This window comes from Brachyistius frenatus, unplaced genomic scaffold, assembly GCF_029030835.1.
Source record: "Brachyistius frenatus isolate BFR_SWC_R1_liver_20210118 unplaced genomic scaffold, ASM2903083v1 Contig_4, whole genome shotgun sequence".
NCBI lineage: Eukaryota > Metazoa > Chordata > Actinopteri > Embiotocidae > Brachyistius > Brachyistius frenatus.
Genome location: NW_027210603.1, coordinates 4,265,630 through 4,278,290, shown reverse-complemented (window position 1 = coordinate 4,278,290; position 12,661 = coordinate 4,265,630). Strand labels below are relative to the sequence as shown.

At 42.2% G+C, this 12,661-nt stretch overlaps 1 protein-coding gene across 3 annotated transcripts in view; it reads right to left on the bottom strand.

Moving 5' to 3' along the window:
• Positions 1-12,661, bottom strand: part of plxna1b (plexin A1b) — a 193,872-nt gene that overhangs the window by 42,753 nt on the left and 138,458 nt on the right. For all 3 annotated transcript variants that reach the window (XM_069711326.1, XM_069711341.1, XM_069711333.1), the window contains exons 11-12: positions 5,013-5,109; positions 1,898-2,088 (exon numbers count right to left, since the gene is read on the bottom strand). In XM_069711326.1, coding sequence (XP_069567427.1) covers positions 1,898-2,088; positions 5,013-5,109 — 288 coding nt within the window. The remainder of the gene's footprint in view (positions 1-1,897; positions 2,089-5,012; positions 5,110-12,661) is intronic.

The following is a 12,661-nucleotide window of genomic DNA, read 5'->3' as shown; positions in this document are numbered from 1 at the left end:
TGCCACCAACATCTTGCCCCGAGGCCAGGATTACCCCTAAATATGCATACAAGAGTACATGCTTACGTGCGCAACCCCCCCCCCCCACACACACACACACACATCCCTCTCCCGCACACGCAACCCAATTGCCTCTACACGCTTGTTTCAAAGAGATAACTGAAGCGAGCAGGAACAGAAAGGGAGCATTAGCTAACGGATTTATCTATGTGCCAGTGCTCCAATTATCCAATATCTCCATTCCACTTTCAAAGAGAAGAACCACACAGGAAATGCAGTGAGGGCTGCAGCCATGCAAGTGTGCATCAGTGAAATGGGCATGCATTTTGAACTACATTTATTTCACACTCATTTAAATTAATAGAAGTTGCACTCATTTCCACCGAGATGAAGCTTTGCCTTACTGGAGATACAATTACATGCTGTGTTGAAATAATGATAGAAAAGCAAAAAGAAAGAAGGACAGTTGACAATAAGTGGAACGGTCGAACGTCAAGACGCAGCAGTGCATTGATTTCAAACAGCGCCGGATGTGCATGTTTCAGTCCCAGTGGTGAGCTGTAGGTACGCTGACCCAGGTCACACACAGACGAGGACCACCGCCATGGTTACCGGTGGCAACAGATGGGTACGCCACGGTGTTTAGACGTCGAAGCTCACCCAGCCTGTCAGATGCACACATATTCTGCACCCATGGTGAGACACAATTAGCACACTTCCACATCCTCTGCTTTCTTTGTCTCTCTCCTTCGCACGCACACGCACACACACACACACACACACACACACACACACACACACACACACACACACACACACACACCAGACATCCACTCTCTCTGGCTCCTCAGGTGTGTGTGTGTGTGTGTGTGTGTGTGTGTGTGTGTGTGTGTGTGTGTGTGTGTGTGTGTGTGTGTGTGTGTGTGTGTGTGTGTGTGTGTAGTCATCATCTCTAATCTCGTCAGTGTGTTCAGTCTTGGGTGTGTGTGAACTGCCTCCTCCTGGCCAGCCCATCTGTGTTGTCGTCTCTCCTGTCTGCTGCTTCCCCTCCTATGATGTTCTATTCACTCGCTGAGGCCGAACAATGACACAGCACAGGACGGGATTTCTAATCTCCTCCTCTGAGAAATTTGAGAGTTGACTTTTATTCATGTAAAGAGTAGAATTCAAGGCGATCACAAGCCGCTAACAAAGAGCATACAGTCATTTGAACCCACTCTCCTCGGACCCCCGGCCTTACAAGAACCTGACTTGTTTGCTGTTAAGGAGGTTGAGTTTCTAGGTAACACTCGTCAAACAGCAGCTCAAGTGTCTGCTTTGACTTCAGCAGTGGGAAGAGAAGAGCATTCTCTTTAACTTGGATTTAACTGCTCCATGCAATGTTGATTTTATAGCGAGCTGTTACCTGACCTCATGGACTTCAAGGTGTTAATGAGTGGTTTACATTTTTGGTAATAAAGATTTCTTTACGGAGCTTTTACTTCTATTTATGGAGTAAGCTGTGAAATTCTTCTTTGTTCTTGTATCATTATGATAATTTTTTTTGTTGGATTCAGTAAACATTCCATATGAATAATAGATTAAAAGTGGTACTACAGTTTTGGAAAGTTTGTTTCACACTAGCTGATTTTATGTGTGTGTTGTTGTATGTTAAACACTGAAAGGTGTGTGTGTGTGTGTGTGTGTGTGTGTGTGTGTGTGTGTGTGTGTGTGTGTGTGTGTGTGTGTGTGTGTGTGTGTGTGTGTGTGTGTGTGTGTGTGTGTGTGTGTGTGTGTGTGTGTGTGTGTGTGTGTGTGTGAATTTGTGTAGTCAGATGTGTCGTCTGTTACCTCAGAAGCGTACTGCACTGCTCCATGGTATGATGTGTAAGCATGTGTCATTATGACAGTGGCTTACCTTGATGATCTTGGGGTGTGCGCAGCGGCTGTTTCCGGTTGTGGCGTGCATCCACGTGGTCTCTGGGGGGGTACACTCCTGTCTCAGGGAGCACTTCTTCTCCCCGATGCACCAGCCGCACTCAAACCTGGGGTTTGCCTTCAAACACATGCCACAGCTGTCCCTCAGTGCATAGCACTTATATAGGTGAGCTGGAGACAAAAACAAGAAGAGATTCAGAGAATTAAGTATCATAGAAATATTAGTGCGGGTAGGCTAGCAGGAGAATTAAAAAAAAGTATTAATGTAATTTGTTTTGAATAATTACATGAAAAGACAGGTCTTTTGGTTATAAAGAAACTACCTTTATTTAAGAGGTCAACTCCATTAGAAATCAAGGTTCACTGGTCTATCTGGTGTTTTTCTATATGCTAGAAGACATATCATGAGCAAAATAAGCAGTAATTGATGAGCAATCCCACTTTTGAAACTGCAGTGTCAGACTGACAGTCTTAAAAACATGGATTCAGACAGCCAGGGTTTAATGCATCACACCTATAAAACCAATCCAGTCAATTTAAGGGGCGGGGCTTGAGCTGCAGGTGAGCAGCAGATGGGGGGTGGAGGTAGTGGCAGGGGACTTGAATATTTGAATATTCTTACATAAATTTTTACCAAATAAAGGTAAAGGTGTCAAGTTACAACTAGGCTGTTTTTAAGGTATTAGAGAAACTGGATGAACAGATGCATTTTTAGGGGGTTAATAAATTCCAGGAAGGGGGCTTTGAGTCTCAAAAATTTCAAAACAGTTTCTCTGAGATGAAGTTGAGTTAAGGTCCCATTTTGTAAAAGGCCTTCGGAAAAGTACAGTAAATCTTTTCCTCTCTCTGCTAGTTCATCCCCAAATCCCATTGGTCATGGAGCAGCTTTAAAGAAACCCTGTACCAATTACTGGCTGCTAAACAACTCCCTTCTAATTACATTAACCTATCAGTATTTAAAACCGGCGAGCATCGCTCACAATCCACCAGATGATTATCATGATTGAGAAACAGGGAGGGGGCTGGCAGTGAAGAGAGACAGACAGAGGAGGAGAGAGACATCTCCGGGCCGTATGTCACCTCTGGATGCACTTAGGAGATTTACACTTGAGATAACACACAATGCACAGACACTGATGCACGCTGCTGATACTGCACACAGTCAATGCTGCTGCTGCACTTCAGAGAACTGTTGACTGTCAAAGCATTTTTTTTGTCGCACCAATGAATGTCCATATTATTGTGGGCACAGTGGGGCTCCTATATTCAAAGACATATGCGTTGTTTATGTTTAAACACATCCATATAACATCAGTCATCGGCAGCAGCTTGAGATAGATGTGAAATCTGAGACTACAACAGCTTGCTTGGTGCAGTCAGACGACATGGAGTGATCAATTAATGGAACAAAGTGACTATGTGGTGTTGCATTACAGACAAATGGCAAATAATGACTATACTACACAAACGTTTAAAATGTAGCAGTATGTGAAACACCACGTGGAAATCTCTGCTCCTCGCTGCGTCTTTAACCATCAAAGAGCAACAACCAGGATGACACAACGCCGCTCCGGCTGCTGTACAAAACTCCTATGTGCTCCGTCTGTATGTCATCCACGGTCCATATTGAATGCAGTGGTCACTGACGATTGTGTTACTTTACCTCGCAGCAGGGGAACAATGTTACAGCCCCCTGCAGTGCTGTATGAGCCACAATAATTATGGACACAGCAGAAAAAGAAAAAAAAGAGACAGTTTTACCGGTAATTACATCTGACAGACATGATCTCATTGTCTCCTCACAGAGTGGTACATCGAGTATGTACTCTGTGTTTAATTATTACCCATATGCTTCTTTGTTTGGAGGGCAAGGTGTGGTTTTACATTAGAAAAAACATTATACACTCAAATACATGGATATACACAGTATGTAAAGCATCATTAAATAATAATACCGGTCAACCTTTGCATGGCTGTCCGCAAATCCGTTACAGGTGTAATTAAAAAATCCTCCTCAGGAGATATTTACAGTTTGAAAGTGTGACATTATAAACAATGGAAAACATTTTTTTTTTTTTAAATGTAAACCAATTTATTTTGTCAGATTAGAAATGTAAGTATAATGACCAAAGACAATATCACTGTAATAACACCAGAAGCAGCCTTGTGCACAAACCTTGATGGATGAGTCCTGTCAGGTTTTATACTGTTATTACAATCTAGATCTTGACGGGGGTTTTACAGGGTTGTAAAGCTCTGGTTTTACAATTTGAACGCGGCACCAAGTAACCTTATTACTTTACAAAACGCACATACTGTCCATCTTAAATGATCTTCAATAGATTCAAATGTAATACATTCATGGCAGAGAAAATGTAAGTTCAATTGATCATTTGGACGCTGGTTGCTGACCATGAACGATGACAAAAGAGACACGTGGGGTAAAATCTTGGGGGTCTTTACAGAAATCATTATTAGTCAATTTATACATTAGTGAATACAAATGACCAAAGGCACAGTATGTGTGGTCTCTTGCACTGATGAGAGTAAAAACATTCAGATATTTGCACACATTCCTGGAGTTTCAGTGTTTAATGGTCTCCAAACACAACTCAAGAGAAGAAAACAGTTGAAGGGCCTCTTTAGTGTCTCTTTCTCTCACACACAAACACACATATTGTATGTAAGAGTGTTTAAGCATCTCAGACCAAGAACATTAAACAAAGGTTGGGCTTGAGGGATTCGTTTTACAAAAGGCAGTTGGATCTGTTTTTTTTTTTTTTTTTTTAGAAATTGACTGAAGTACTGTCTGTATCTGTTCCTGGGAAGTTGTTTTTGAGATATTTGATCAGTCAGGGCCTACGATACGACAGCTTTAGAAATAGGACTGATTATTGAGTTTTTAATGTAATTTTAAAGGTTAAACAGATGATACAGATTAAATAAATCACAAGTGAAGGGCACTTGTAAGGACTGTCACTCTATTCCTCGACTCCTTTGTGAGACAAAACAAACTTGTTCCTGCAGATTCAAACCTCAGATCTCAAAAAAGAAAAAAAAACATGTCATTAATGTACGATGCTACAGTAACTCACCTTTAATGTTGTAGGGGTTGTCGATGACGAAGTTTCCGTTCCAAACCACAGACAGGTCCACTGGCAGGTCGCTGATGTCATTGCCCTCGTAAGCATACTGCAATGTAAAATAACGACAATGTCAAGCATAGTCATTCAGTCATTTTTCTTACACCAATAAAATCATCATCAGACATTTCCAACCATTAAATAAAATATCAAATTAGCAAAGGAGAATAAAAATCAGCCAATACCAAGAGCAAACTGAGTTCAGCTGGTGGCTGGTGGTAATGTCGTTCCCTGCGGTGCTCACACAGTTGAAGGCCCATAAAAATGAATGATGAGAGACAGGCTATATTGTGATTTTTACACATGGCACATCCGCTGCTGCCTGGCAGAGCGCGGAGTTGATTAAGAGATTGGAATCCCCATCACTGCATGACTCATTCCATTCCAGTGATGAATGAAAAGCATAATATATCTCCAACAATAATATTCTCATCTAATTTCATTTTTGCATCCTGAACTAATAAGACTTGAAATGCAATTGACTTGTCGTTGGCATAATCAGTTTTATGGAATTGCCCTAAATGAGACAACAAGCTTCAAAAGCTGCAGTGTGATGCAGAGTGCTAACTGGAGGGGTAACAACAGAGAGAGAGCTGCTCCGACACCCTCCCAACCGCCAGACAGATAAATCATCAACAACGATTATCACCTGTAAATAAAATGCCGTTTTAGAAGTTACACGGCCTCCCCAATCACTCCCCTCTCATACATGCTGAGGTAAACACAGAGTCTGCTGAAAATACTCATTCATCAAGAGCATCACATCCCAATCTGAGACACACTTTGCATTTTGAACTTCTCCATTTATTAGTTGTCTTTGATACAACATAAAACAGATGCTCGTGGTTGCATGTTCTCTGCAGTGATGCGGGCTGACGGCTGGTTAGACTTCATGTATGACCTAATGCCTCTGTCAGTTACAGGGTGCCCAGTCACTCGCTCTACCACTGGTATGGTCACTATCTTCAGTGGCCTCTGGCTGAAAGATAGCAGGACAATTCTCTTCTAGTGAAGTGGTGATAAAATCCTATGTGAAAGGCCCAAGCCTGAGGCTACGGGGCTCTCACAGATTGAATCGGCTACAACTTCGGCACTATGTGATATTACCCACTCCAGTGTGATACTATGAGATTTATCTTGACATCTGTAATAATAGTGAATTCAAATGTATTTCAGGGGGGAAACGATCAAGAAATGTGCATAGAGAAGATAAGAAAATGAGAGGACACTGCAATGTCACAATGTGTGAATGGCTGATTAATTCCTTCCTCACTTTTGGTGATTGGATGATTTACATTGAGCTGGCCCTGAAGGCAGAGATGCTGATATCCAAATAAAGAAAGCTGTCTCTGTATCTCTGAAGAAATACTACTTTGCTCTAAGTGCTCATTTAAGGGCAAATTCTTTAGCGCTCTAATTTATTGAGCAGCTATGAACTATTAAAGAGAAAACTTTTAACCAAGAGTAACTTCACCTGGATGCTGGCCTACAGGACACAGGATATATTCAAGCATTGGACTGCACCACTGCATTATAACGGATCATAAAGCTGAAATGATTAGTTGAAAAAGATGTGTTGCAGAAGGCTGGATATAGTCAGTGAAGGACAGTTTGGAAAGTGCAGAAAGAAAGACAGGAAAGAAAAGTGACAACTGATGATAAAAAGATTGCAAAATGTTTGGAACGTGTGATGGTGTGAAAACAATGAGAAGATGGTGGAAAGAAGGAGCCGATAATACAGCAGGGAGGGTGAAGGAGAAAAGAGCGAGGGCAAGATGGATAGAGAGAGGTGATTGTGTTATTCTGTGGACACCATTCATTTACACATGGAATAAGAGGCCGGGGCTGAGCTATAAGCGCCTGAGCTGGTGGGGGCTAAAGTGAAATTGGCATTTTCAATTTGTTCTCTGACATGTCTGCCTTGGTCTTTTCACACATTCCTCTGCCTCTACTTCTCTCGCAATGCTCCTTCCCACCCCCTCCTTCTCCTCTTCCTCTCTCTCTCTCATTATTCCTTCCCTATACCTCTTTACAAACCTCTCCCCCGATCAATCTCACCCTGACTTTCTCTCCCCTACCTCCATCCCCCAAAACGCCCACAGTCAAACAAGGAAATATGAAGCAGATTCCTTTATCGCATGTACCAAACACTTCCAGACAAACACATGTGCATGCTGGGCTATAAATATGCATCCTGCACACGGGACAGTTTCCAAAGAAGGGTACCAGCAAATTCATCAAAGACGTCGTCTATACAGAAAATAAAAAATGATGCCTAAAAACACAGGCAAACACAGGAAGACAACACACACACACAAAACAGCATGTTTCAGACATCAACAGTTATTTCTCTCCTGAAATTGGAGCATGTGAACTTCTTCAGTCTTTCCCTCCCTCATTCCTTCACTAACCATCGAGAGACCACCCAGTCTGCCTGAGAACAAGAACATTTCAACACTTCACTGTGTAAAGATGGAGGGAGCACATGAGTGTGTTGGAGTGTGTGTGAGCGCGGAAGACAATGGGAGAGAAAAGAGGGAAGAGGCAGGGAGGTGCACAGGGACTCTGCACTGTGAACATGTGGAAGAAGTGGAAGAACATTAAAGGATGGCAGCAAGAAGGAGATAGGGGGGGAGAAGTCAGAGGAGGAAAAACAGTGGATACATCTGAGATAAAACCGAGAGGCCAGAAAAGTAAGTGGGACAAAGAAGGCGGGTGAATGAGGCGAAGACAGGGTGTTATCCAGCCAAAGGGCAGCTTCGTATTTAGCAACTTTTCAAGCCGACGAAGGTGTTTGGATCTTAACAACTGTCTTCTTGACACTCAGTTCTCACCAAGCAACAGGTGGCTTCCTCACATGAAAACACAAGCCTCTGAAGAAAAAAAAAAAATCACTGCAACATGACATGGTGGATGAAAACTGAAGTGGTCAAAAGCAAAACAGCAGCAATTAAGTTCCAGAAACCCTGGAGAATGTAGGTAAACCTGGGGTTAATAAAGTGCATGTAAAATAACTGATAAAATTAAATAAAATATTCAGATTTTAGAACTTTTTCTAAAATAATTTTCTGTCGACTGACAATAATCAAATTGTTCAACTTGTCCAAAGTAAATAAATGACTTGTGTTTGCTTCACCAACTTTTCTCATGTTGTGGCCTTTAATTTCTCTCCTCACCATTTCATTCATGGAAGACAATCCTTCAATACAGAATCAAAGTCAGCACAATCCCAGCCAACATTTATGACACCTAAAAAAATACAGGACTTAAAATATGTTTTTCTTTGAGTAATCCACTGCCTCAAATGTTAAACAGTGTTTTACTGTATCCGTTTCTGTATTTCATTGTCATTGACTGTCTTCTTGCGCTGCTCTGTTACTTCCCTTCAGGACAGAACAGCAGCTACAGTAAAGGACAAGAGGTCAAGCTACCTTTCACTCTCATCCCAGCTCCTCTGCTGACCAGCGAATCAGAATGCGGCCTGATTCCCCTCTGAATCACATGGCCAATTCCACTTGATAGAGAACTAGATGATAGATGTGTGTGGACCTCTTAACCCTGCTTTACACCCTAACAAGTCATCTCTCTGGAGGTGTGCTTGTGCTGACAACAATAACAACGCCTGCCCTCTTTTTTAAAATCCATGTCACAGGTATGTGTCTGTGTTTGCACAACCATCCTCAGCGGGGGGGTCTGTGTTGAGAGCGGGGAATCTGGGATGTGCTTGAGTATGTTCCTTCACTCAGCACAAACATGAATATTTAGTGAGGGACGAGTGTGTATGTGCATATATGTGTGTTTAATGGGTAGTAGAGGGTGGGAGGTGGGGAGGCACAGGAAAGGTTAGGTTATGATCTAAAGCTCATCTCCTCTCATTGCACGCGGGCTTATTAAACTTTCATACTGAACCAGCACAGTTGCACAATGCACAGTTCGGGGAATACACACTTGTACAGGGTTTACTCACTACACGGCAGATTCCAATAGGAGAATACAAACATAAAGGAGGTTACTGTGAAAAAGGTCAGGATTTGCATGTGTAAAGGGAAGAGAGGGAAACGCAAACAGTGGAACAAAATCAAAATGTTCTATATTCTGCAATTTGATCCCAAAAAGAGATTCAATTTAGAAGGAAATGTGATGGTGGAAAGTCCTGTATCTACAGACTTTAACATGAGGACCGGTAAGACACCTGCAAAATCATTAATAAAATGAAAATACTGAAGTAACACATAAAGAGAAGGACAGAAACTTCACAGAGCAAAATCTACAGTACTCAAGAAGAAAAGGTGAAACAGAGAAAAAGAGGACTGACCAAAAAAAAGACAAAAATGTATGTAAAGGAATTGGGAGACCATTTAAAATGTGAAAAGAGTTAGAAAGAAATTGGAATGATGGAAAGAATGAATAAGATGTTGCCCCGACAACAGGCTCACAGCAGAAAAGTGCAGATACTAACTCTGACACTGAAAGAAAGGGGAGGCGAGGATAGATGGATGGAGGTGGAGAGTTGAAGATGGAAGGTAAAGCAGGTACGAAGTCACAACAGCTTCCTTCTGTGAGGGTCACAGACAGATAATTAGTCATTTTTGAAGCTGTGCGCAAGCTGGACGGCTAAAAATATCAAACCTGCCCAGGGCAAGTCCTGGGATAGGACAGGTTCCTCTCTTCCTCTCTCACCTGCTTTCTGAAGATGATGACAGCAGCTATCAAAATAAATGACCTGACACAACATATCTTCCAATCTACATCATTTTGGTTGAGAAATATGTCACACGGGGACAGCGCTGAAGCAAAGTAGAGGACACTGACTGAATGTCGGTTACATGTGAAATGTGTTTTGCCGGTTTAGATAAGACTGGGCATACAGTTTATGTCCAAATCTCGATGTACACACACACACACACAGCATACTCTTTTATACGCACACAACTTCCCGGAAGATATGGCTTCCTAATCAAGGATCAAGTGGTAATCCTTCCTATAGCTTAGCGTGTGTGTGTGTGTGTGTATGGTATGTGTGAGGTCAGGCAACGTGGAATCAGCCCCGGCTCATAATAGGGGCCTGTTAGCCAGTGCTAATCGCTAATGCTAACAGGATTGGAGCATGGCCGGACCCAGTTTCCCAGCTTATCTCCCGCTCAGACCCAAACACACACACACACACACATGTGCGTATGCACTTGCACACATACTTTCTCCATTGATGGAAAGAAAAAGAGAGAGAGGGGATTGGGGGAGGGGAGGATTGCTGGCTTGAGGGAAAAATAATGTTGCCACAGTCAATGTTTCTTATTTTTCAGCCTACGCATTAAGCTAGTGTAAGCTTACTGGACGTCTCCCTGGACAAAAGACTGATTTTTGGTAGTTTGCAGAAATGTTCAATGCCATCACTCTTTTTCCTCCTCTGTCGACTTAATGCCATTCTTCTGGAGGACATTCTCTCTTCGCTAACCCCCGTGCTGCTCCCCCGTACATATCTAATCACTGTGCGTAAATACAAACCACATTTTACTATTCAACTGTCACATAACTGCAATCACTGAAGTAGCACTGTCACACAAAACACACATGAAGAAGACAATCAAATAAAGTGGCATAAATAGAGCCGCAAACTATTTCTATGTAACACGCTGAGATTGAAAAATGTGCATTTCCTTCCTCCACATCTGACAGGGGACTGTTATTATTGTTATTATTATTATTATTACTGTTAACATAAGAGTTTAATCTCAAATAGTTTAAATTGCATTAATTAAGTCACTGTTGGTGCCAGTGTGTGTGTATGATTCTGTAATTGCACAGGTTTATTCTTTACACATGAATTTGATTCTCATTCAGAGGTTGAGCCTTTTTTGAAAGTACCTAATCCCTGTTGAGATCAGTTATCTTTATAGTAGCATACTCTGGTGAAAAAGAATCAGTTGTTTGAGGTGTGTGGCTGCAATTCAGTTTACTGTATAGACAATGAGACTGTCCAATAGAGACGTGGAGGAACAGTAAGCGGAGGTCTATTGTTTCTCATTTCATCAGACTAAAAGCAGGATAATCTTTTTTTAATCACTTCTGCTGCTTCATTTTTTACTACAAATCATCATACAGAAATGAAAAGTGTAAAGCTGCTATGAGACAAATAAAGTAAAGGATATAAATTGCAGAGACATGGGGAGAGAGACATAAATGAGGAATTGATCATGAAAGTGGGGTGGAGGACGGGGTGGAGAAGTTGGCATATGCTGATAGCTGTGCAGCAATTAATAATTATTTATCCTGGACAGGAGGGTGGAAGCTCTGCTTTTCACCTGTCACAGAGGAGGGGAGGCAGCGGGCCAATGATGGGACAGAAATGAGGAAGATGGCGGAGGCTGGAGAGGAAGAGGAGGGAGAGACAGACATACGTGAGAGGGAGGGAAGAGGAGGCAGAGTTGGAGAGTGAAGGAATGCATGAGAGGACAGTAAGGGCACATTCAGGGAGGTGAGGCTCTCTCTTCCTCGCCTCACGTTGAGCTCCTTCAATGGGAGATTAATCCGAGAGCAGTCAGTGTAAACAAAAACAGACCATTACCTAATGATTGAGTGCACAAATCACAAAAGCGTATTGATTTCTTACTGCCTCCCTAACACCATACATTAACTTACACACATTATTATAAAGAAGTGAATAAATATGAACAAAAATCATGAAAATTTATTAAATGAGATGGATTATTTTCCCAGTTGAAGATCCCACTGAGGAAGACGCTAATACTACATGACACACAACTTTAAACAAACACAATGTAGTGCCCCAAAGTCACAATCTGACCAGTGTTGTTGTCTGAGCCGTCACATGACAAAGGAATCATGAAAAGTCTTTAATCTGCAGCTGTTCACAATGAGGTCCAGTGAATTTCCTTTGCTCTTTTAATCGATCTCTACACAACACACACACACACACACACACACACACACACACACACACACACACACACACACACACACACACACACACACACACACACACACACACACACACACACACACACACACACACACACACACACAGTTTGCAAGCCAATTAAAACTGTGTCAGTGTGTGCTGTGGCTCACTGCGGTGGCAGGTCTAGTGTTTATTTCTCATTAAGCTGTGCTAGGCCATGCCAGGCCAGGCTGTATCATGCTCTGCAGCACCTTCCCTTCACCGACCAGCGCCGAGGCTCTCATTAGCCCTCATTCCTGCCATCTTAGGCACCATGTGAATTCATCTACACTTTACAATGTATTTCAAATAATGATATTTTCTACATAATTTAGAAATGCTTGTTTTTACGTGTATAAATAAGTCCCATAAACTTCAAAAAGTCTTCAAAGAGTCGGAGAAAAAGAGATGTTTGTCTCAGCACAGTGCTCCCTCTCATACACAGACCACATAGGGTGTGTGACACCATTAGACCAGTGTGGTTTGTGTTACCCACTCTCCCTGCAGACATGTTTGGTCTCTCCTCTAAAACCGCTGTTTGCCCGGTCTATCCATCCATTCATCTATTTATCCATCTTTCTTGTCTGCCGTCCTTCGCTCATTTCCCATCGGAAGCGAGCAGACTCTGTCAGTCCAGTCTCAT